This window comes from Herpailurus yagouaroundi, unplaced genomic scaffold, assembly GCF_014898765.1.
Source record: "Herpailurus yagouaroundi ecotype Mexico unplaced genomic scaffold, PumYag 221, whole genome shotgun sequence".
In the NCBI taxonomy this organism is placed as follows: Eukaryota; Metazoa; Chordata; class Mammalia; order Carnivora; family Felidae; genus Herpailurus; species Herpailurus yagouaroundi.
Window position 1 is genome coordinate 19098946 of NW_024412452.1, and position 26888 is coordinate 19125833.

General features: G+C 38.2%; 1 protein-coding gene across 1 annotated transcript; it reads right to left on the reverse strand.

The window, feature by feature from the left end:
- Nucleotides 1–6104: 6104 nt before the first annotated feature.
- MDH1 (malate dehydrogenase 1) lies at nucleotides 6105–26676 on the reverse strand. Its single transcript, XM_040458285.1, has 9 exons — nucleotides 26599–26676; nucleotides 20731–20829; nucleotides 19794–19890; nucleotides 17098–17273; nucleotides 14594–14716; nucleotides 8242–8418; nucleotides 7614–7727; nucleotides 6979–7068; nucleotides 6105–6437 (listed from the first exon to the last, which is right to left on the reverse strand). The coding sequence occupies exons 1-9, from the start codon at nucleotides 26599–26601 to the stop codon at nucleotides 6312–6314; spliced, it is 1005 nt and encodes a 334-aa protein (XP_040314219.1). The 5' UTR covers nucleotides 26602–26676; the 3' UTR covers nucleotides 6105–6311.
- Between the last annotated feature and the right edge of the window lie 212 nt (nucleotides 26677–26888).

Consider the following 26888-nt stretch of genomic DNA (forward strand, 5'->3'; position numbering starts at 1 on the left):
TCCATTTCTACCTAAGTTGCAGATTGTGCCCCCCCCCTTAAGGGATTAAGTTCAAATAATCAGGCCCCCCCCCCCCCCCCCGAAAATAAAGTATGCTCCCCACCTTCCCAGTTCTCTATTCCATGCTGGCTGAGTTTTCATTCTAAGCACTTGCTTGAGCATTTTGGAGAATCTTCTTCTCAACAGGACGTTGGTATCTGAGCAGAAAAGAAAATTGTTTCTATTTCCAACTCAAAGGTGGTTGTATTTACATAAGCTCCTCTTTCATTTAAATCTGTCTTAATCCTCAAGGATTTAGTAGTTGAAATGCAAAATGCATTTTTTTTTAAATAAATGAAACAACCATAAGGGAAAACAAACAGTACAGAGAAAGAATTTTAACAAATCACCTTTCTTTTTTGTTTCCATGTTGCCTAGCCTAAAAGCCATGGGGTTTCAAGATATTTGTTTGTATTTTCCTAGTAAAAGGTTGGAATGAAATTTGTATGTATGTACAAATTTTGTGTGTATGTACAAAATGTATGTATGTACATATGAAATGAAGGTATGAGGTCATGATTTCATCTGAAAGTACAATGTAATCATTTTATTCTTAATTTCAATCCACCTTTAAATTTAAAGGTAAATCTGCAAAAAATTTGAGTTTGATAGCTGAGTTGAAAGGCAGCTGGTCTACCTTATCACTCCAACAGTTATATTAAAAATAGTTAACTATTAGCTCTTGGGATTGCAAGAGCATGGCCAAAGTAGATTTTTTCCCCCTAGAGTAATGTGCAAGAATTTATTCTGTGTCATAAATGGCTTAGTTGAGAGTTCTTAAAAATTTCTTCCCTGGTGAGGTGCTAATTGTGAGAGCTCAGCTCTGAGCTAAATGACCTGTCAGCAGAGCAGAGACATGGCAAAAGCTCCTGGTTTGCATTCATTTCTAAACTTGTTTTTTTCCATTTAAACAAGCTATACTTTCACTTTTGGCTATGTTGGAGAAAGGCATTTTGTTTTTTACAAACAAAAAAATACTTAGACTTTAAAAATCCCTTAAGAAAATAAATGCAAAGGTATTTTACTAATCCCAAAGGTTTCCGTTTTAAAATCCTTCTACAGATTGTAATTTTATTTAGCTCTTTTCACATTATCACTACAATCCTTATTTACATTTACTTTTTTCTTTATAATAATTTTTTTTCTTTTATGCATAGGATGCTGTGTTTATGTAATTCTACAATACTTGCAGTGTAATACTAGAGGAAGGTAGTAGAGTAATATGGCCTCTTTCCAGTCATGCTAGGCAAAACTGTCCACTAATCAACATCATTGGCAACATTAGTGGCCAATAAAGCCACTGGAATCTTAAAATTATTTTTCTTTGAGATTTCTTATTATAAGCTATATAGGATATATAAAGGACTCAGATTTGCATGGTAGTCTTTCTTTTTCATGTTAAAAAGAAATCAAACCTATACAATTTTCTAGATTAGTCTGGTACCTCAGCAATGGAGCAAGTGATTTCCTTCTATCACTAAGCACAGTGTACGTAGTGAAGAGAAATAACATTTATTTGCCCCCTACTGAGTGTCAACAACCAATATGAACATTATCTAATTTAATCCTGTGTGGTAGGTATTACTAATCTTATGAAAACTCAGGATGGCTAATACTGTCAATACAACCCACAAAAGTACCAGTCACCAATTAGGTGACATTAATAGGAAAATACCTCAAAGCTTACACTGTATTTCTGCTGAGTCAGTAACCCTCATAGTAACCAATCAATATTCAGAAACCAAAACATGGCTAGGTTTCATGTTTTGTTAAGGTTGTTTAAAAGCCATCATGGGTTCTTATTCCGATTTCTTCCTTCCAACCTATTTCTGCTGTCTTTTGGTTTTCATAGTGAAATTCTTAAGTTTATATACTAAAAGGGTAACTTCTAATAGACTTTGTCCCTGGCCAACATTCCTTGAGAAACATTATGGCTGGCTTAATCAAGGTCTTGTTAAAAAAAAAAAGAGTTTAGAAGAAAACCAGTTAGAATGTACTATTATTAAATATGTAACTATAGGACCCAGAAGCTATTGCTTTTAAAATAAATCAGGGGCGCCTGGGTGGCTCAGTTGGCTAAACGTCCGACTTCGGCTCAGGTCACGATCTCACAGCCCGTGAGTTCGAGCCCCGCGTCAGGCTCTGGGCTGATGGCTCAGAGCCTGGAGCCTGCTTCCGATTCTGTGTCTCCCTCTCTCTCTGCCCCTCCCCCATTCATGTTCTGTCTCTCTCTGTCTCAAAAATAAATAAACGTTAAAAAAAAAATTTAAAATAAATCAGACACAGAGCACCTGGGTAGCTTACCTGGTTAAGCGTCTGACACCTGATTTTGGCTTAGGTCATGATCTCATGGTTCGTGGGTTGGAGCCCAATGTCGACAGCATGGTGCCTGCTTGGGATTCTCTCTTCAGTTCTCTCTGCCCCTCCCCCACTTGTGCATGTGCGCTCTCTCTCTCAAAATAAATAAACTTTACAATAAATCAGATTCAACAGTGTTAAAAAAAATCCACCATGCTTTCAAGAATTTATCCCACATATATACTTGAATGTGAAGTAACCTATTTACAAAAATAATGCAGCATCTTTACAGTAGTAAAAAACTGCAAAGAATCTAGAAGTTCATCAAAAGGTGAATGACTACATTAGCGTTGATATATTCATTTAATGGAATACTACACAGCTGTTCAAATGAATGAGGCAGCTCTTATCTATGTAGCTCTAAAATATATTATTGAGGGAAAAAAACCAAAGCACAGAATAGTGTATTTAGTATAATTTATGAACAGAAAAGGGAAAGATAAATGTATACCCACATATATACTTGGATTATGCATTGAATATTTCTGTACTTTAGACAAGGAGACAAAAATGGGCTTTAGGTGGGTAGGAGATAAGTGAGTACAGTTTCTTTTCACTATATAGCTCTTCGCTCAAAAAAAAAATCTCAAAATAAATCTATGTGTTTGTATTTTTTTCTTCCTGGAATATTAAAAACAAAAAACAACAACAGAAAAACACCCTCTTTTCAAGAGCGTTTAGGGGCGCCTGGGTGGCTCAGTTGGTTGAGCGTCCGACTTCGGCTCAGGTCATCATCTCGCAGTGTGTGAGTTCGAGCCCCACGTCGGGCTCTGTGCTGACAGCTCAGAGCTGGAGCCTGCTTCAGATTCTGTGTCTCCCCCTCTCTCTGCCCCTTCTCTGCTCATGCTCTGTCTCTGTCTCAAAGATAAATAAAAACATTTTTAAAAAATTAAAAAAAAAAAGAGTGTTTATGTGTGAGAGAAGTAAGGGGCTTTGGTTTTCATTTAATGTCATTTCACTAATTTTCTGACAAGTATCTATTACTTTTATATGAAATATGATTTAACTGGTAGCAGGATAGAGTTTTTGCACCTGCCCTTCTTTATGCTTTCATGCAATTAAACAAAAAAAAAAGCCAAAACCTTTTATTTTTTTGAAAAAGCTGTTGCTGGCCATCCTTCTCTGTTGTTTAGAAAACATTACCAGGGTCATGATCTGCAAAGGCCAATTCTCTCCTAAGGTTTATTTTATTCAGATTGTGTCTTTCCTGGAAAGTTTTTGAATCCAGCTTTATTGGTTTAAAATGTAAGGTCTTTTGCCCTGTAATTCCACCCATGTGTCCTTTCCTCAAGTTCTAGTAAAATGCTCTGAAAGGCCTGAGCCTTTCACAAATTATCACACACTTCTTAAGGGCACAATTTCCTGGGCCTGGACTGTTCATTAAGAGGAGACAAAAAAGTGCTTTATTCTCTTAGGGTGAGAGAGGTGAATAACATAAAGAAATGGCATACAGAGGTGATGATCAGCTTCAAATTGTGACTATTCAAACACAAAGCCATGCTTCAAAAGTACAGAAGCACTTTTGCTTGTGAGAAGTGAGAAATTGGTGAGAAATTATTGCTATAAGTAATCTACCAGATCTCTCCAAAGCCTTATGACCACTTCATTTGTTTACGTGACCCCTGATTTTAAGGAGTTGTTGAGGTTAATTTACAGAATCAATAGGCCAGTTTATCCAAAATGGATGACAAAATAGAGGTGAACACATTATTGAATTAATTTAATTTTAGGTCTTTCAGTTCTATCATGTGTTCTAGCTCTTACAACTTTTATACATTCTTTCTTCATATGACATTTAAAAAAATGCATTAAATTTTGTCTTCATGCCCAATTAATTTACTTATTACAAAAAAAATTTTTTTTAATGTTTATTTTTGAGAGGCAGAGCACAAGTGGGAGAAAGAGAGAGGGACACATAATCCAAAGCAAGCTCTGAGCTGTCAGCAGAGCTGGACATGGGGCTTGAGCTCACAAACCGTGAGATCATGACTTGAGCCAAAGTCAGATGCTTAACTGACAGAGCCACCCAGGTGCCCCTTTACTTACTTACCTTTGAAGTAAGCTCCATGCCTAGTGTGGAGCCCAACGCAGGGCTTAAACTCAGGAGCCTGAGATCAAGGCCTGAGCTGAGATCAAGAGTCGGATGCTTAACCAACTGAGCCACCCAGGTGCCCCGTAATTGCACTTCTAAAGACAAGTGTGCCTTGTTTGTTTTCTTTTCTGGCTTATGTATCAAATGGAGTGAAGGTAAAGATAAAAGAAGCCAAAAGGGAGGAGCAAGATTATGTTCCTTCCACCTGGAGACCTGCTGGTCTCCCTCTACTACCCTTTCTCAGCAGTTTTGTTTTGTTTTTTTTTTTTCATTTTTTTTTTCAACGTTTTATTTATTTTTGGGACAGAGAGAGACAGAGCATGAACGGGGGAGGGGCAGAGAGAGAGGGAGACACAGAATCGGAAACAGGCTCCAGGCTCTGAGCCATCAGCCCAGAGCCTGACGCGGGGCTCCAACTCCCGGACCGCGAGATCGTGACCTGGCTGAAGTCGGACGCTTAACCAACTGCGCCACCCAGGCGGCCCTTTCAGCAGTTTTTAACTCAAGGAGCAGCTGGTAAAGAAATATTTGCAGAGTTCCAGATCCAGTGTCATAAGCAGAGTATAGAAGGGTGTGTTTGGAACTGAGAATAATTTAATAACTGGTATACATTCACACTTCTTATATATAAAATTAAAATAATTCATATGAAATTTTTATGCATCTGATTAAGAAGTTCTTTTTAAAAAATGTTTATTTATTTATAGACAGACAGAATCCCAAGCAGGCTCCACATTGCCAGTGCAGAGCCCAGACTCACAAATCATGGGATCATGACCTGAGCTGAAATCAAAAGTTGGGACACTTAACCAACTAAGCCACCACCCAGGAGCCCGTAATTGGTAACAGTTCCAAAAGCACTTTGCACTTGCTTGCTTTTTTTCTCTTTTCTATATATAAAATACAAGATGATACAGTTTTATTTAATAGATCCAACTAGGTATTTGAGCACCCATGAAGAACACTAGATTAGGCCCTGAGAGATTTATATTATCTATTATGTACAATGAATTAAGTATAAGAATGGAAAGTGAGGTCTCTGGTCCTTATGAATTTTGGAAAAAAAGACTAATTTTTTTGAATAGCACTGTTTCTAGTAAGAAGCTTAGACTGAGGACATTCCCACTAGCATACATTTCTGTGGCACTTAGCAGTTATGAAATGTAAATTATTCCTTATCTGCTATAAGGTAATACATCAAGGGAAGATTTATTACCTCTTCATTCCATCACGAAAATGATTGTTCTAATTTCACCCAAAGGCATTAAACTGTTAACACTATTTTTGCAACCTATTTAACAGATAATGTTAAAATCAAATTATCTACAGTGCATGAACTAACCTTTAAGATTTAAAATATGTAAGTGTTTAATAGTCTAATGTAGGGATGTTTAAAAATATATTCTACAGTAGACTGATTCATTATCACAAGATGGATTTTCCTATCCTGTTTATGAGAAGAGAATTATGCTTTATTTTGTAACATTTTCCATCTTTACTGCTTTTCTCTGGTTAAAAAAGAAATCACAGTACTAAACTGGGACACGTGCAAGTTTGTTTTCTGAACAGAAATGAAATGTTAGCTGGAAATTAGAGTCTGAGTCGTCTTCATTTGAATATATATTTTATTTAGAATGCAGCACTAACAGCATGATGATAAACTGTCACAAATTTATACCAAGAAGCACACAATCTTTCAAATGTGTTGTTTTTTCGCAAGTAATTTAAGTATAGCATTATTGTTATTTGGTTACGAGAGTCAAAGACGACATTTAGATTCTTCAGCTCTGGAGCTTTTAGTAACATCAAAATGATTGTCTAGTCAGGCAGAAGAGAGAAATTCAAAAGCAGTTTCTTTTTCTTCTGCCAGTTCCTTTGCAGTTAGATCCATCTTCTCACGAGAGAAATCATTAATAGTGAGACCTTCAACAACCTTCCAGGTCTTGTTCTGTTTGAAAATAATTGCAAATAAAAGATTTACAATTAAATGAGAACTGATCTTCCAGCAAGCAACAACTCAGATTGAACTTTACGCTACAGGAGTATCTGTTTTTAAAGTCTGATTCTAAAGAAGCAAATCAAAATCCAGATCTTAACTAACATATAATTCTGGTAAAAATTCAACACTTGGATTTAAAACTCATTGAATCTAGAAAAAAAATCTTTAAATGAGGATTTAATTAGCAAACGTTAAAAAAAAAAACTAATGACTTTCATATGGTCATAATAAAAATAAGATACTATTGGTAGGTATCCAATATTAGAGGCATAATAACAAAGTACATCTAGTGACAAGAGGTGAATCTTGCTTTCCAGATTAATTTTAATCTTTTAGTACCCTGACGTTGTGCTTCATACAATTTTAAAGTTGAGAAAAATGTCTAACTTAGAAAAAGAACAACTTTCTAGACTAACATACCAATATTAATAAAAATATGTAACTACTCTCCCAGAAGGGAACAGAGAGAAATAACCCTAAAATACGATACCTTGATTGTAACAGGGAATGAGTACAGCAGATCATCAGGAATACCATAGGGGTTGCCATCAGAGATAATGCCCATGGACACAAATTCTCCCTAAAAACAATAATCAACGTTGTATATTCTCATGGTGCTTAGGAATTAGTTCACACAAGCAAATGAACATGAATTAACAAAACTAAACCAGGTAATGCTTTCTTACTATGTGCCTGACTTCAATACTGTATAAGGAAGCATCACCAGGCACTTCCATGACAGGTTAACTTCCATGTGTTATTATCTCATTCCACTCCTCCAATCCTTGTGAGAAGCAGTCCAGAGAAACTGAATTCTCATTTTCTAAATGAGGAAGCTATGGCCTTAATATACGTTTTAGGAAAAAAGTCACAGTCGCCAGGTGTGCTAGGTGTTTTCCATATATCATCTCATCTAACCCTTAACAACCCTGTGAGAAATGCCATGTAAAAGATAATCAAATGGTTCACAAAGTTTAAGTAACTTTCCCAAGATTTTTCAGCCAGTAGGCAGCTGAGCTGGGATATAAACCTAACCTTCCTGACTGCAAGGTTATGTTCTTTTCACAGCACAACATCAGAGGCCAAAAATGAAAGAGCGGCCTGTACAGATCATGGAGTCCTCACCTCTGGGGTTCCAAACCAGATGTCTCTGACATGGTCACAGATGGCTTTTGCAGCAGACATTGCGCTGGACAGCTTTCGAGCCTTGATGACAGCAGCACCACGCTGCTGCACAGTCTGGTTGGGGACAGGCAGAGACAGTATTACTTGATCATGAGAGCAGAGTTTTTATCAATTCTGAGCTAATCCTGGGATGAAAGACTGCAATCATAGTTTAATGTCTTCCCCTCCAAAATCATTCAACTACCTGGTGTGGGCCTTACCAATCTATCTGAATTATAAGCACCAGTCTTTCTGAAAAAAGGAAACTACAAATCCACACAGAGTTTACTACATTCCATATAAAGAAATGGATCTTGTTATAAAGATGAACTGGATGACTGGAGGGAACTTTAGTTTTTTCTCATTTTAGCAATCAATCTTGACTGCCACACAACAGATGAGATCTGACTGGATCAAGATTGGCTGTGTATGACCTGCAAAGACAGTATGTAGTCACCAGAGCAACTGTGAAAGGCCTGCTCTCCTTGAGAACCACTCCACCCCCATCCCTTGGAGAGACACTCAGATCAGCAATGTGGTGTGTTTCTCTACAGTTCTTTATGCATGGCTGTTAAGAGATTTTTCTTACTGTGATGAATTCTCCTTTGAGCCAGCTGTCATCTTTCAGAGCATCGTAAACACCAACTTCCTTTCCATGCAGTTTCACCTTGGCATGGCTGACATCTGGATACTGAGTTGAGGAATGGTTTCCCCAGATAATGACATTCTTTACATCATCAGAAGTCACACCAAGTTTAAGAGCAATCTAGTGAAATAGAAAACAAACACATTACTTAGACAAATGCTTTTTATTTCAAATTGTGCCTGACAAACCCTTAAAATAAAAAGCCTCTGAAACTTCAAGAAAACACACAAGTTATATTGATTTGTAAAATAATATAGTGTTAATTATTATTATAATAATTTACTGCTTGGTTATTTCCTAAAGCTCAACTGTATAAACAAAATGTGAACCCAAAAGATTACAAAGTAGACTATTTGAGAGCAAAGAGCACCTCAGTTTGTGCCTGACTTATCAGTATAGTGGGTTTATCAAATATAAAACACCAGCAAGAGATTAATATGGTTTGAATATATAAATGTGACCTTTGCTTTGTTGTTAATACTTAGAGATGTCTCCTCAGCACTTCTGAGAATCAGGTTAGAATATGGGATTTTCTCCACATTTAGGGGAAATTTTTATTATATATCATAAAAATGAATTAGCTAAATTTCAAATAATCCTATGAAATTTTGGAGTGGGAAGGGATTCAGATTACCAAAAGTATGACTGTCCTCAGTTTATAGAACAGGGAACCAAAGGAAAGACTCTAAATGTCTCTAAAATGATACCAAAACTAACAATTTCTCATTGTAGGTTCAAAAAGCACTTGAGGGGACATCTCGCTGGCTCGGTTGGGGGAGCATGCGACTCTTATCTTGGGGTCATGAGTAGGCGCTCCATGCTGAATGTAGAGATTACTTAAAAAAAACCAAAAAACTTAAAAAAAAAAGTACTCTAGGATCCTGCATGCCTTATAGTCACATGACTATCAATTATACTATGTAGCCACACAAAGGGTTAGAAAGTTATGTTTGGGGCACCTGGGTGGCTCAATCAGTTAGCATCCAACCTCAGCTCAGATCATGATCTCACAGTTCATGGGTTCAAGCCCCACGTTGGGCTCTGCACTGACAGTGCAGAGCCTGCTTGGGATTCTCTCTCTCCTTCTCTCTCTGCCCCTCCCCGGCTTGCACTTTCTCTCTCTCAAAATAAATAAATAAATAAATAAATAAATAAATAAATAAATAAATAAACAAACTTGGAAAAAAAAAGTTATGTTTTGAAAGATTTAAATAAACAAAATCAGTTCACTTATTTTGTTATTGCCTGATAAGATAATTTGCAAAAAGAAATTATGGTTAGTTACATGTATAATTTGTTCTTAATTAAGACAGCAGAATTATGATGGACCAGAAGGGAATGTTTTGGGAAAAAATTTTTAAGAACTGAATGTGTTAGGGTAACACTGTGGGTGATTTCTCTTTCGTTCATATTGCCAGTAGAATGGGAGAGAAAAATAGCTGTGCCAGAGTTCACAGCTTTTGCATACATCAATAAAAGCACTCCATCCAAAGGATATACACTCTGATAATTTAAGAAGATTTAAAAACAATAAGGATAGCCCCAAATTGGAAACAACCCCAAAGTCCTTCAAGAATGGTTAGAAATGGTGGTCCTTCCGTATAATGAAATAAATGGGAATAACTGCACAAATAATAAAAAGGAGTAAACTATTGATACAGGCAACAACTTGGATGGGTCTTAAAGGCATTAAACAGTAGAAAAAAGTACAGGGATTCTCTGTACTATTTTTCTAACTTCTTAGTCTATATTCCAAAATAAAGAGTAAAAAGCAATAGACCAACCGACCGACCGACCGACCGACCGACCGACCAACCAACCAACCAACCAACCAACCAAAAAGGACACTAATGGACAAGGCCAATACCTAAAATGCTTGCAATGACTTGATTCATCTTTACCCTAATTTATTCCAGCAAATAAAAATCAAATTGTTCACTATAACCCTTAAAATTGAGACTTGTTTCTTAAATCCTACAATAGTTAGGGACGCATGGATGGCTCAGTCGGTTGGGTGTCTGATTTTGGCTCAGGTTGTGATCTCTCATGGCTCAGGCTTTGCACTGACAGTGCTGAGCCTGCTTTGGACTGTCTCCCTTCCTCCCTGTCCCTCCCCCACTAGTGCTCTGTGTCTCAAAAATAAACATTAAAAAAATTAAATCCTACAGTAATTGGAGGATTTTTTTTTAATATGAAATTTATTGTCAAATTGGTTTCCATACAACACCCAGTGCTCATCCCAACGGGTACCCACCCCAATGCCCATCACCCACTTTCCCCTCCCTACCACCCCCCATCAACTCTGAATTTATTCTCAGTTTTTAAGAGTCTCTTATGGTTTGCCTCCCTCCCTCTCTGTAACTTTTTTTTCCCCCTTGTCCTCCCCCATGTTCTTCTGTTAAGTTTCTCAGGATCCACATAAGAGTGAAAACATATGGTATCTGTCTTTCTCTGTATGACTTATTTCACTTAGCATAACACTTTCCAGTTCCATCCACGTTGCTACAAAAGGCCATGTTTCATTCTTTCTCATTGCCAAGTAGTATTCCATTGTGTATATAAACCACAATCTCTTTATCCATTCATTAGTTGATGGACATTGAGGCTCTTTCCATAGTTTGGCTTTGTTGAAAGTGCTGCTATAAACACTGGGGTGCAAGTGCCCCTATGCATCAGCACTCCTGTATCCCTTGGGTAAATTCCTAGCAGTGCTATTGCTGGGTCCTAGGGTAGATCTATTTTTAATTTTTTGAGGAACCTCCACACTGTCTTCCAGAGTGGCTGTACCAGTTTGCATTCCCATAATCAGATGATTTTTAAAAATTAACTTACAATTTTGTTTCTGACATTTAAATCACTTCTCATCTAAACCCTGCTTCATCTAGAGTTCTGCAAGTATTAGGACTATTAAAGCACATCAGTCTTCACAAAGTAGTTGGATAGCTTGTTTCTAGAGAATCCAGCTACTGATCTGCTTAGTGGTATGAGGTACAATGAGTACCATTTTCTGTGCTATGACCTTCCTGGACTTGGGAAGAATTGCTCTTACTTGTATTTAGTAGTTATCATAGAGAAAAGGGAAAATTTACCCAGGGCAAGCAGCCTAAGATGTCTGTTACCAAGAACTAAGAACCTATACCTTTGCTGAATGCCAGCCTTAACTGCTCCAGGGTACGGTGAAGACAAACTGCTTCCAGGCCTCTCCTCCCTCCAGGAAGCTCCTTCCTTCTTTTGTCCTTTGCCTACTTCCTCTTTTTTTTTTTTTTTTTTTTTTTAATTTACTGAGTTAATCCATTTCTGTCTGGACAGCAAAGGCCAATACTTTGCAGATGTAGCTTCTAAATTTCATTCGTGTCAGAGCAAGTCTAAATTCACGTGTATCCAGGATTGCACTTCCTTGCTCCATTACATGCTGTCATGTCTGCCATGTAGACCTGTTAAACAGTTTTGGACTGATTCTCCAGCCCCAGTAAATTTCTTCCCCCTGGTACCAGCTAACTAGTTGTACTGGCAAATTACCCTGTCAGCATACATATGCAGCTCTGGTTTGCAAATACACAGGGGGATTCTGCAGGTGTTAGACAGTCACTAGGTATCTAGGCCCTGATTTCCAAAATGAACTACGTTAAGACTAGCAACATTCATGTATGAAATATCTTTGCATTTGTTATTTTTCTCACTGGATTAACAACTTCTATGGGAGAAAGAAACTGCTTTTTCAAAAACTTCCTACAAGCTCTCACTGTGTCAGACTGACATGCTGGAACATGTGCCAAAAGTTAAAGTCTAACAAGACTGCTTTTTTTCTCTTTCCTCATTAGACTTTTGCCCCTACAGGGAAAAGGGTTTCAGGCACTGGGACAAAGTGTCACTTAATAGTACCTCTGTAAGCAGAATTTTCCAGTGTCTGCCTCCACCAAGGCCTCAGTTCAAACAGCAGAAAACCAAGTTTGTCAGGGTCCTTACCTTTTTCCCTGTTGCATGTAGGTAACCATCTTGCAATCCAGAGCCAAGAAATTCAACAATGTTTCGTAGTACCCAAATGTCTCCACTCATTCAAACTAACTCCCGTTCCTTCCACCCACCAGATTCTAGCTAAAAAGTAAGGAAGAAGACAGCTCACAGCCTAAAGCCTCACAGGAAATATTTGCAATTTAAGCTTGTTATCAGATGGCCTTCTAAATTAATTGAATATTCAAGGAGATGTATATGAGGTATGGCTCTTCTCAACTTTTGGTTATATCCTTCTTACTACTACTAACTACAAATCATTAATAGTAAGAGCAACCCACTTTTATTTAGTTTTACTATGTGACAGGTACCATGATAAGGGCTTAATGTAGATCTTATTTAATCCACATAGCTTCCCTCTGAGATAGACAGAATTATTATCACATTTCATACCTTAAATATACTTTCTCAAGGTCACAGAACTAGTAAGAGTGGACTTAGGTCACCTGACCCTGCTACGTAAGAACACACCTAGGGGTTTGGACTCAGATGAATCTAGGTGGCAGGATCCCTGACCTCTCTGGGCTTCAGGTTTCTTATCTGTAAAATACAGATAATAACATACCTCATATGGTTATTAGAATAATTAAATGATAAATTACATGTAGACCATTCCGCTTAGGGTAGAAGCTTAACAAGTATCAATTCTTTTCTTCCTTGCTAGGTACTCCAAAGCTGAAAGTTGATCAATTCTCAGTTTAAAGCAGTGGTTTTTCAACTTAGACCTCACACCATCTTTTGACAAAAACTTTTCTTGAAACTAAAATTGTTTTTAAAAAAATGTTTATTTATTCATTTTGAGAGAGACAGAGAGAGAATGAACGAGGGTGGGGCAGAGAGAGAGAGAGAGAGAGAGAGAGAGAGAGAGAGAGAGAGAATGAATCCCAAGCAGGTTCTGTGCTGTCAGCACAGACCTGACATGGGACTTGATCTCATCATGAACCATGAGATCATGACTTGAACTGAAATCAAGAGCTGGACACTTAACTGACTGAGCCACTCAGATGCCCCAACAAGGTTGCGTTCTTTAGAAGAAACAGCGGGGAGCCTATGTGGCTCAGTCAGTTGAGTGTCCAACTCTTGATTTTGGCTAAGGTCATCATGATCCCAGGGTCATGGGAATGAGCCTTGTATTGAGCTCTGTGCTGAGTGTGGAGCCTGCTCAAGATTTCTCCCTCCCTCTCCCTTTGCCCCTCTCCCCCACTCATGCTCTCTAACATAAAATAATTTCTAAAAATGAAGAAAAAGGACTAAATTCATACACTACCTAACAGTGATGACCTGTTTATGAGGAGGCATGGTCAGAAAATTTTTAAGGAAATTTTCCTTTTCCTTGTTAAGGAAAAGGAAAGAGGTTATGTCCAAGAACCCTGAACTTTGTCATGGCTTTTGAAGGGCACCAGGATTGTCTAGACCCAATAAAGCCTAGGAGACCAGTACAGATAATTGGCCGTGGCTTCTCATTTTTTTAAAAGGCTACTGTTATTACCCTGGTCACTGACTCCTTGGCACATTTATCTAAGACTCCAAGGGGTAAGGGCACTTGAGAACAATTAAAATTTAGTTGCTAAGAAGTGGTAATTAAGAAGTTTTATGGAAACAATGTAGAATATCAAGAAGACAAAAAAATAAAATTAGATATAAAATTAAAAAATCTGAATCTGATTGCTTAGCTATAGGGAAAAAGGAAACAATCACATAAAACACAAAAAACTGAAATCTTTCTTTCTATAATGTTCTATATATCTCACAAAAATCAACTATGCATTGTCATGTTAATTATCTATACTAATGACTGATTTTTGAACTACTACAGTAAGAGAACATTAGGAACAGCATTTTAAATATAGTTAGCAAATGAAATATAGTGAAGAAAATTTTTTTTCAAAAAATTTTTTTAAGTTTATTTATTCTGAAAGAGAGAACAAGAGAGCATTGAAAGGGCAGAGAGAAAGGGAGAGCGAGAGATCACAAGCAGGCTCTGCGCTCTTAGCGCAGAGCTTGATGCGGGGCTCGAGCTCACAAACCGTGAGATCATGACCCAAGCTGAAACCAAGAGTCAGACACTTAGCTTACTGAGCCACCCAGGCACCCCTATAGTTGAGAAAATTAAGTATGAAGCTCAGCGTCCTTAAGAGACTAGATTTAAAGACTCCCTAATAAATGAGAAAAGCTTCCTACTAAACAAAAACAATAAAATAAAGTAAGTTTCAGCTACTTTAAAAGTGAGAGAAAAAGGTTTTAAAGTTGAACATTCGTAAGATTTTAAAAGGCGTTTTCCTACCTGAGCTTTAGCTCGGTTGTGATCCAAACGAGTCAAGCAACTGAAGTTCTCCTTGGGGATGGACGGTGCCGACTTGCAGGCAGTCAGGCAGTTGGTATTGGCTGGGTTTCCCACCACAATAACCTAGGAGGCATAGCACCGTTATAGACCACATACTGATTAACTAAACTATCTTAGAATAGGACTGACGAATGTGTAACATGTAGTCTTTGTGTCAAGTTTGTGTGAACAAAATAGGCAAAGTTACCACCGCAGTTTCTACTGTATTTCCACCCCATTGTTAGTGTTTGGTACAATTACGCAAAACGTGTCTTTAAGAAAGCTACCAGTATGTACACAAGTTGCTGTCCAGGTGACAGTGTCCAAGACCTGAGGTCCATGTCTTTCTATTTTGTTTTGTGCCAAAACAGAGACAAATCATTTATCTAATTGCCACACACACACACACACACACAAAACCCTAAGTAATCCAAGGCTCTAAGACATCAATTCATTCATAAAATTTTCCTTTTTTTTTTTTCCTTCCTTCCATAAAATTTCCTTCCATAAAAGTAATCCAAGAAAGAAATTCTACTTGAGCAGTTCACTTTAGGACAATGATTTGTCTTTATTAATTGAGAGTATTTTCAATCTTGCCTAATCTTAAGAATTAACTGGGATTTGCTAAATTACAGATTACCAAATCCTACCCATCCATACCTACTGAGAAGGGAGAAGAATCCTTAGAAGAAAGCACTTTAGGCTACTTTTTTTTTTTTTTATTTGGGGAGGTACAGGATACACTGCATTATAATACAGTATAGGAAAATATACAGAAAAATCCACCATGGACTTTTTCATTCAAGTTTTTAAAATCTTGGGGCGCCTGGGTGGCTCAGTCGGTTAAGTGGCCGACTTTGGCTCGGGTCATGATCTCACGGTCCGTGAGTTCGAGCCCCGCATCGGGCTCTGTGCTGACAGCTCGGAGCCTGGAGCCTGTTTCGGATTCTGTGTCTCCCTCTCACTCTGCTCCTCCCCTGTTCATACTCTGTCTCTCTCTGTCTCAAAAATACATAAATGTTAAAAAAAAAAAATTTGGGCGCCTGGGTGGCGCAGTCGGTTGAGTGTCCGACTTCAGCCAGGTCACGATCTCGCGGTCCGTGAGTTCGAGCCCCGCGTCGGGCTCTGGGCTGATGGCTCAGAGCCTGGAGCCTGTTTCAGATTCTGTGTCTCCCTCTCTCTCTGCCCCTCCCCCGTTCATGCTGTGTCTCTCTCTGTCCCAAAAATAAATAAATGTTGAAAAAAAAAAAATTAAAAAAAAAAAAAAATTAAAATCTTTAATAAAATTATATACTTACCAGGAAATAATGCAAACTTACCAAAAAGCTGCAAGAATAGTACAGAGACTACCTCCCACATCCTTTTTACCCAGATTCCCCAACTTGCTCCATCTCTCTCCTCTCTCTCTCTCTACACACACACACACATACACACACACACTATATCCTTAGTCTTTTTTTTTTTCTTTTTTTTGGCCCATTTGAGAGCAAGCTGAAGACATGATACCCCAATGCCCCTAAGTACTCCAGTGTCACTGTGTATTTCCCTAAAAAGGACACTTTTGGCTGAGGGGTTAATTACCGTGGAAGCAGTACCACAACTCCAAGCAGCCTGGAGCAGTCCAAACAACGTTGTAATTTTTTGAGACCTATGGATTTCTCCTCAACTTATTTCTACTGTTTTCTATTAATGACTATAGAAGATAAAAGTAAGCTATTTGAAATGAATTCTACAGAAAGCAAAAATTCAGATATATGTATATTATTATAATAGAACATTGTAATTGGCAACTTTAAAAATCTTAAACATTTTCTCTTACTTTTGTTTAAAGTCAGGATAGGGGGAAAAAAAAAGTCAAGACAGGGAAGAATAACTATCAAAATCAATAAAACCTCTAATCAGTAAGCCTTTTAGCTATGACAACTAAGTTCTAGTTAACTGATATTTAATTGGTAAAAGAGGTCTTACTATAATAATAAGGCAAATTTAGAAATAAAGTACCTTGAACACAAAGAGAAAAGGAAGTTACACCAATTCCATTCCTCAAGAGACAAACATTATCAAAATTCCTCTGAACTGAGAAAATCAGAGCATTTTAGAAGACACACCTCTCATTGCTGAGAATGCAACTTACAGCCATCTCTCTCTACAATCACAAATCCAAATTCTGAACAAATATTTCCACACAGCTAAAAGGCACCAGAAAGTTCTGTGCCTTCTCTAGAAGTCTCTAAATTAATACTGAATTTCCATATTACAGTAATGAGCAAACTATTTTTGAAAACCTCTAAATAAAAATTTCTACATTATAGGGAAAAAAAGTTTTATCAAGCAAAATTCTCTATTTACTGACCACAGCACAGAACTGGGGGGGGGGGGAGGCAAATAATTTTGCCTCCACTTAAATGCTGAAACAAATTTTAAATGCTGATAATGAAAACCCCCATAAAATACTATATGGTCACCTTAACTGACTTCTTGGCATATTTCTCCAAGGCTGCACCCTGGCATTTGAAGATTTTCACATTTGCTTTCAGTAAATCTTTCCTCTCCATGCCATCCCTTCTTGGCATGGAGCCCACAAGAATGGCCACATCCAGGTCTTTGAAGGCAACATCTTCTTTATCTGTTGCGATGACATCTGTGAACATGGCAATAAATATGGAGAGCTACTGAAACACCAAAGTCTGAGGTCTTCTTTTTCACATTGCATCTACCCAGTACTTCTTTCCCTTTGCAGCAAATGTTAACATTTATATATCATAATGTTTAAAGTTTTAGGGGCCTAAGAAGGGAAAGACAATACAGTCAACAAACAGAACATCAGCAGAAATGTAAATTACATTTACTTTGCTTTTCCTATTTCAGTAATTGTTTCAAATCCAAAAACTCTATAGCTGTTTGTTCTATAATCAAAGATTGTACAAGGTATAATAATAAGTTTCAAAGCAACATTTGTTATTCACACTACCACAGCATGAAAGAGAAACTAATTTATCTATTTTTACGTTGTAATTACTTTAAGGTCTAAGATCTGAATCACACATTCAAAATAATGTTTATTGAGGAGTTTTGTGCCAGGAATAACACTATGAATTTTATTTTATTGAATTTAACTTTAATATTTGATACATGAAGACAAAGAGGTTTAAAGAGATTAATTAGCTGCCATCAAAAAGCAGTGAAGCTATAATTCCAGCCTGGGTTGGTCCAGAGGTCAACCACTATTCTACTATGTTAGTCCAATAAACATCCACCACTTGTTTTTTGATTAAAGAACATGTATCATCACTCTCCTTTGTTGATAGTATCAAAAAGGCCACGACTAGTGCTACAGACTAAATGTTTTTGTCCCCCACAAAATTCATATGTTGAGACTGAATCCCCAATGTGATGGTATTAAAAGGTGGGGGTCTTGTGGGAGATGATTAGGTTAGAAGGGTACAGCTGTTATGAATGAGATTAGTGTCCTTATAAAAGAAGCCTCAGAGAGCTCCTTCACCCCTTCCATTTTGCGAGGACACAGGAAGACAGTGGTCTATGAACCAGGAATTGGCTTCTCACCAGAATGTGACCATGCTGGTACCTTAATCTTGGATTTCCTAACCTCCAGAACTCTGAGAATTATTTTTGTTTGTAAGCCACTCAGTCTATGGTATTTTTGTTATAGTAGCCCAGATGGACTAAGACAACCAGGATTCAGCATTGTCACTGGTAAATTTTTACGGTGGTCAACTTGTGTCACAGTAAGGGTGCTGTAAAGACCCCAACAGGTATACAAAGAAACATTACTTAGTCAGGGGGAATCTTCTTCCGTGACATGTATCCTTATTTGCAGAACTTTCCCTCTCTGTTCACAGCTGATCGGGGACAAGCTATTAACTAGACCCATTAGACAGAGCAGAGGAACTCAGCAGAGAAAGGAATAAAAATGCAACAATGCAATAAAGTTGATTTGGAAAAAGAGGGTGAGTTGTGTGTCAACTATACTTCAATTTAAAAAAAGAAAAGAAAAGAAATGAAACGAAACGAAAAGAAAGAAAAGAAAAGAAAAGAAAAGAAAAGAAAAGAAAAGAAAAGAAAAGAGAGCCAGAAGAATAGTTTGCACTCTCTTATACAATATGCACCCACATGATTTAGGCAGCAGAGTATTCCTTCTAGTAAATGTCTATTGAACAGACATATGAATTCTGAGCATGGTTTCTCTTGAGTGTGCATATATTTTGTTCTGTGTGAACTTATAGGAGAATATTAGTTAATCCTTACTAAAAGAAAAAGATCATAAAGTATACGTAAAGAAAAATATTCAAATTAGTTTACAACTTGACCTAACATTTTAATGAAACGTTTGTGAAATTTGATGAAAAGACTTCTGTCTTACATTTGTGCAACAGTTCAACGATTCTCCAAGGCTCTTAGCAGAACTCTCATGGGCTTTCAAACTATGCAGCATACGATTAGGACAATTTATGCTATATCTCAATCTGATAACGGCTGTGGGTTGAGACTCTATGTGAGGGACTAACCAATTTCCAGCCTCACGGCAATATGGCTTTGGAAGACATCACTTAGAGTTCAAAAGTTCTCCATTAAAGGCGCTATTACTTGTTAAATAGATTTTAAATAACAACATAATGTAAACAATCTCAGGTGTATAACTCTTGTGTGATATTATGCTTAGTTAGGTAAATCATATATAAGCACCTTGGAAAAAAGGCATAGTTTTTAACCGACACGAGTTATTTCTTGCTTTTACCCTTATTTATTCTTGATATACATCTTACCAAGTAGTTGTAGCTCAAAATACAAAAACACTTTTATATAAAAAAAATTTTTTTTAATCTTTATTTATTTTTGAGAGAGAGAGAGAGAGACAGATAGACAGGGCGTGAACAGGGGAGGGGCAGAGTGAGAGGGAAACACAGAATCTGAAGTAGGCTCCAGGCTCTGAGCTGTCAGTACAGAGCCCGACGTGGGGCTCGAACTCATAAGCCGCGAGATCATGACCTGAGCCAAAGTCGGACGCTCAACTGACTGAGCCACCCAGGCGCCCCCGAAAACACTTTTATGAAAGAGTTTCTAATTGAGAGGCTGGTTAAAAATCTCTTTTTTGAATGACATAGAATACTATAATATCCTTTTCTCCTCCACCCCAACTCACCTTTCAGGAGGGGAAGGGCACAGTCTTGCAGTTCCATTAGGACACCATCTAGGACACCCATCATGGGAGTGATATCCAACAGCACAAGAATTATAGGCTGCCAAATAAATAGCCAACGACAGCATCTGTCAGTGTAGCTTATGTCACTCAGTCACAAAAAAGTCCTCCTGCAGAGTTTTTGCTTATTTGGTGTATGTATGTGTATAATTCCCATTATTAGTTATAATTATTTTAGGAGGTCAGGTTATCATCCCACTTTCAGAAAAAGGAATGCTAGAAAACCAGCAACAGTGTGCTAATAGACAAAGTAAAAGGAATCACCACTATTGAATTTTAAAGGAGTATACAGGGAAGAAATGCCAAATTGAAGTGACATGCCACAGCTCACTCTTATGGTTCATAGCTGTATATCTGATTTTAGTTCATGAAAAGCTAAGTATAGTGTCTGGCATGAAGGAAGAACTTGATATCCATGGGTGAAGAGAAATAATAGATGAATACTTTAGAAACGGACTTTAGTGTAACCAGACCTGCTGGAATAGGGAGTGCCTGCTTTAAACTGGAACACAGATTTGCCTGTCCAACTATTTTGTATCTAAAGACCACTGGCGAACAAGGAAGTCCTAATTCAGTAGCTTTCTCTCCCACATGACTCTACTAGTTACTGTTACTAGTAAAAACCTTCCACTGACTGACTAATACCTGCTGGCTGTACCCAGTCAACAAGATACAGTATGTGGAATAGTTCTGATCTACAAAGCATTTTCAATGCCTGGAAGAGCACATATTAGTAAGATACCACTTACATTCATAGCAGTGTGCCTACTACATTTATTGGGATAACCCATTCCTTCATCATTTAAACATTTCTTTGAAACTAAATACAGGGTTTATTGACAATGTTCTAATTTTGATTTGAGGTATGTAGAAGACCTACCTGGTCTTTACCAAAGACAGATCCATTTCCAATACTGTACAGCAGTGAATATGCAATTTGACCAGCTGCTCCAGTCACAAGAACTCTGATTGGTTCAGACTGTAATGAAAGAGACTCATTAATTAACATCTTATTTACAAATGCTGTTGTATCCTAAAGATGTTCAGGATGTTCTCTGTAACAAGACAAGCACATACTTTAAAAGTTACTGTAAAATTACAAAATTTTTTTAACATTTACTTATTTTTGAAATGCACAGAGAGATAGAGTGCGAATGGGGGAGAGGCAGAGAGAGAGAGGGAGACACAGAATCTGAAGCAGGCTCCAGGCTCCAAGCTGTCAGCACAGAGCCTGACGCGGGGCTCGAGTTCATGACCGTGAGACCGTGACCTGAGCCGAAGTCGGCTGCCCAACCGACTGAGCCTCCCAGGTGCCCCAAAAGTTACTGTGAAATTTTAAAGTTTCTTACCATTTGGCTTAGTAGAGGACTAACTTATTTCAGACTTGTCCAGTAAATATAGCATGCCCAAATCTGGAACATGTGTCCGTCCTTTGGCTGCGTTATTTCTGTGGTGTTATTTACCTCTGTAAACCTGGATTTACTTACAAAATCGTATCTATCTTTTTAAGGCTATTTTGCCACTGAAATAGGCCTAAGGATGTTGAGGTGCCTTATATGGTGATATAAACTCTCGTAGTCACTAGAGCCTTATGCAGATCTCCCCACTCCCATCTGTTCAATAGAACCCTCACACCAGGAAGAGGAATAATAGTGGCTAAAGTTTTCTATTTACAATGAATCAGAAAATTTTAATGAAACTACTAATCATGATTCAACTTAACTACTTGAAGGAGGAAAATTAAGCCTTTATTTTTTATGTAAGGAGAAAGAAAAACAAGAAAATGACATCTTGATTATAATAAATTTTAGTATTAAATAACAACAAAATAATACAGTGACAGTTGACAACCCGATTCCAAGGGAAAATTAATTTTAAAAGAGAAGTACAGAGAGAATAGTTATAACAGAAGTTGCCTTATAGACCTTAACAGATCCTGAACAAAACACAGACATATGGACAAAAATAATAACTAATATTCAAAATGATGATCCAGAGTCACAAAAAAAAAAAAAAAAAAAAAAAAAAAAAAGCTCAGAGAATTAAAAAGATAGAAATATTTCTTTTAAAAAGAGTTAAACAAAAATGTTTGGAACTTAGTGGATACATTTACTTAGATGGAACCATTTAATCAAGGTGAACTGTTCCTTTCCTTGACAATGCTGGGTAAATGGACTTCTTCTGTATCACCCATATTGTTACCCGCAGGAGAGAAGTGGCCCACTGAAACGAATGGTGAAAGAAGCCTGTGATTTCTTTATATTTAGAATTCTCTCTTCCAGGTGAGTCATGTCTTTGGGATAGAAGGAGACTATGTCCGATGACCTTCCAACCCTAACCTCTGAAGGTCAGCAGCACTTAGCAATTTGGTACCCACAGAAATCAAAGGAAAAAATTCTCAAAGAAGTACCAACTGTTGTAGAGAAACAAGTCTGTACATAGCAGACAATGTATGCTTTCTTCCCAAAGATGTGACCACAGTATGAGTGGAAAAAAGGAGAAAACTATGGAGAGTAACTATGAAGGTTATTCCTTGACCTTCTAGGTCTCTTCCCCATCCTCTTCACCAACTTTTCCCCTAGGCCTTCCCTACCCCTAAAAAGACAGAATACGGTAATTCCCCAAATAAACCAATTTTATTACAATACATACTTCTGTTTCCAAAGAGACTTTAGGTTTATAAAGAATACTAAAACTAATTGTATACGGTTATTTTTTATCATATGGCCTTTACATGTTAATTGTCATTTTCTCCTCTTCCCTTGAAGTAGAGTGGGTGAGGAAAGGGGAATAGAGGAAGAAATTATTCCCCCTTTCTCTTTAGAATGCAATCTTCTTTTTTTTTTTTAATTTCTTAACATTTATTTATTTTTGAGAGACAGAGAGAGGCAGAGCATGAGCAGGGGAGGGGGAGGGAGAGGGAGATTCAGAATCCGAAGCAGGCTCCAGGCTCTGAGCTGTTTGTCAGCACAGAGCCCCACGTGGGGCTTGAACTCATCATGACCTGCAAGACCATGACCTGAGCTGAAGTCGGAAGCTCAACTGACTGAGCTACCCAGACGCCCCTCTTTTTTTTTTTTTTAAATGTTTATTATTTTTGAGAGAGAAAGAGAGAGAGAGAGTGGGGGAGGGGCAGAGAGGGAGACACAGAATCTGAAGCAGGCTCCAAGCTGTCAGCACAAGAGCCTGACGTGGGGCTTGAACTCACAAACTGAGATCATGACCTGAGTGGAAGTCAGAAGCCACCCAGGCGTGCAATCTACTTAAGGCCAGGGGCTTTGTTTTTATTTTATTTTATTCTATTTTATTTACTTTGTATTCCAACCGCCTACAACAATGCCTGGCATGTAGCTGGAGCTCAAATACTTGCTGAAGGAATAGCTGGGTCTTGTAAAATGACTACTGAAAACCTGGAAATGTAAAAGAATTGTTTGGAAGCAAACCTAACATGCTTTAAAAATTTGTTTAAGATATTTTATTCGTATATACTCGCATTGAGAAGGTTGGAAACTTACTGACCACAATAAAGCCAGCTATAGTTGGCAAAATTATGTCACTAGTTCTAATGATAGGGTCTTATAAATCAACTGATAAACTGTTATCTCACTTCATTCATTAAACAATACACTAATGAATCTTTATTATGTACTTGGTACTACTTTAGGCCAGAGAATTCATTATTGAACCATGTGCAGGAAACAAGAGGATAACCCAGTTTTCTAAAATAAGGGCTAGAAAGGTGGCAGCGTGTAATACAGAGATAGCCTCTAGACCCAGAGGTTCTGGTTTTAAATTCTGACTTTACTACTCATTCGCTGTATGTTTTCGGCAAGTTACTTAACCTCTCCGTATTCAGTTTCCGCACAGTAAAGTGTAGATAATGACAGCACTACCTAACAAATAAGGTAGTTATAAAGGATTGAGGGAATTAACAGGAAAGCATTAAGAACAGTATGTAGCAAATACTATAATTATAGGTCTCTGTCACCATAAAATTTTCCTCTAAGGACTATTATACCCTGTGTTTTTCTACTTACATGTCTGTTACTCTCTACTGGACTGTGAACCACCACCCCCTTGCAGTGAGAGAGGTCCACCTTTGACTCAAATTTGCACGCCCAGATAGTGTCCAACAAATATTTGTTGAATGAATGAAAGTGCAGGGTTAAGAAACGTATAAACACATGCTACTTCAGTGTAAAGCAAGCCAGGATAAGAAATGAAGGGGAAAGTGAGTATCACTATCTGTAAAGCTTACTGGTAGATGGTTAGAACACAGTAATGTAGTCAATCTTAGGCATTAATTTTAGCTGCTAATAAAGTGTTCCCAGGACCACAGTCCTTAGAGAAGGGGTTGTGGCCAACTAGTGAACAACTACTAATTCCATCTCAGCAGTTCCCTTCTATGTCCATGAGCAAATTATTTCCACAGATAGGTAATTCTGTCTTGTTAAGAGGATAGGAAGCCTAGTCAAGTGTCTGAATGTTTGATTATGAAATGGGAAAGGATGTGTGTATTTGGTTCTTTTTGCTCTTTGCAACACTGCATTTGAAAAGCAGGAGGGTGGGAGATTCCTGCTGACTTTCCACAACGTTACAGTGTGAAGACAGGTTACTATTCTTTGCTTAGACATCTGGGCAGTCAGCCAAGATCCAAAGAAGGAATGTCTTTGCTCTTGGCAGGGCTCTAATGACCTTCCTGCAGATTCAGACGCTTGTGCATGTCTCAGTTGTCAAGCTTGAATAGAAGTGCTCCTTCTGTTATTCTACAGAAAAACCCATGTATTCGTTTTTTTTCTTTCTAATTTACATCTATTTCTGTAATATAAAAGACAAACTACCATTTAGATTCCTTCATACAGTTAATTCTTGCTGTCACTCCCAATTCCCACTTAAAAAAAATTGCTTTGAACAGCTTGCAAAAGATGGCCCCTTTTAAACTCAATGATTGTTCACATCCTCTCCTGAGGAGGAAAGAAGACTGAGTCACGTGAGACTGCTGTGAGTTTCAGGAAACCGACAGGAGTATTTTTTCTTATGGACATCTCTGTGTTCTCTGGTGCCCAGGTGACCTTCTGGGGGTGAGGCCTGGTTTTATCTACTGCGTAGCAAAACAACCTAAGAAATGGGGGCCCAGGATTCTCTCTGTGACTTTGGGAAAATCACTTAACCTCATCAGGCTACTTTTATTTTATTTATTTATTTTGAGAGAGAGACCGGGGCGAGGGGCGGGATAAGGAGGTTGGTGGTGGTGGTGGAGCGAGAATCCTAAATAGGCTCTGCCACTGTTAGCGTGCAATCACCAGGCTACCTTTTAAAATTAGATTAAATAATCTCCAAATTCCCTTCCAATCCTAGAATTCCAATATTCTGAATTGCAGGGAATAAAGCTATCAGGTAATATAAATGCTGATAAAATACTTCAGTTTGTATCTGCAGTATGAACTTGTATCTGCCTCCAGAACCTCAGCTACTGAAAATAAATTTTCAAAATAACTTGGTAATTGTACGGCACAATATGGTAAGGTGAAAAAAGCTGTAAGACCCTTGGGAGCACACCGGTGTATGACCTTGAGCAAATAATTCTTTGGGTTTCATTGAACACAATTTTAAGATTTGAAGTAGGGCAGATTTATCAAGATGAATTTAAAAGGTCCTATCCAGTTCTAAAATTATAAAGTCTCATGTTCTCTAAGTACCCTGCATTCTTGCTAAGATTATTAGGTCAGAGACCAAACCATTGTTTAAATGACTAATTATAAGTAAGAAACCGAGATTTAAGAGTTAGTAGCTACTAAGAATTAGTAGCTGTCACCACTGGCCCCTTATAAAGGTAGAGGAGGTAGTAATCCCCTTACATTGAAAATATGGCTTATCGGGTTCAGGAAAAATTCCAATTCATTTAAATACAGCGGAAATAATGGAGGAAGAACAACTTCAACTATAAATACAAGTACTGAAGAAATTTCTGATGTCAAATGTCACCTTCAAACAGCATGCAGATTATTTCTACGTCAGAGTTGCCTCACCTCCCCCTCCCCCCGCCTTGCAGCAGAGACAAAATATGGTGATCTAGGTACCCAGACCTTCACAAGATGGTTACATTGTGTAATATTAAAAGTAGTGGCTCTAGAATTCGTAACACACAGATCAGTGCTAGTGATGCCGCCACTGCACCACTTTCTGGTTTTACAAAAGATCAATGAACAGGTTTTAAATAACATTTTGTGAAATTAGATATGGCGGAAACACAGCTCTTGAAAACGTCGATTGTAATCTGGAGCACCTGGTAAGCACTATCTTTAACCAAGGGCTCTCTGCTTTCAAGGGCTTTGTGAGAAAAGCCTTTAAAAAACACTATGGGCTCAAGGAAGAAAAAGAGGCTAAGATCCAACACCCCTCCTCCCATATCATCCTTATCAAGCCCTATAATTGTGCTTTGGAGAAAACCCGCAGCTTCGTATTTTGCATCCCCGCCATGCAGCAGGACTGAGATCGCGCCTCTCCAGTGATGAACTTCTCTGGAGTCCTTGTAAGAGCCCCTAGGTGGAAATCAACCCCGTCCCAATTACTGGGTCACTGCGAAAGCCCCCAAAAGAGGATTCGAGGCTTTACTAAAGCCCTCCAAGGACAGTGCTTTGCACAGCCGTCCCCTCCCTCCCTCTCTCAACAAGTCCTTCAAGTGCAAGAAACCCCACACAAGGGCGCGAAGGTCGAAGGTAAGCAGGATGCAGGGGCCCACACTCACCATGATTAGGAACTACGCGAACAGTTTCAGCACCTGCAAGACGAGCCTCCGCGAATCCGGTCACCTCTACCGCAGAACGGACTTACGGAGGGCAAGCGATGTGAGAAAGAAAAGCTCCCAACCGCAGCGCCCTCTGGGAACTGTAGTTTATGCTGCCCAGATTCTGGCGCACTCTCCAACTCATTTCCTTCAAGTGTTGAACTACACTTCCCGAGGTCAGAGGGCCCACTCACTCCCTTCTCCCTGCGCTCTTCGCGGATTGCAAAGTAGTCCCTGAGGGCCGGCAGCTG

Coding starts and splice junctions, on each gene's coding strand:
- MDH1 (XM_040458285.1), bottom strand. Junction 14,717..17,097: donor ATGCCAAGAAGTCAGTTAAG/GTGACCATATAG, acceptor TATGCCTCCTAG/GTTATTGTGGTGGGAAACCC. Junction 7,728..8,241: donor TCAAAGGAGAATTCATCACA/GTAAGAAAAATC, acceptor GTCCCCAACCAG/ACTGTGCAGCAGCGTGGTGC.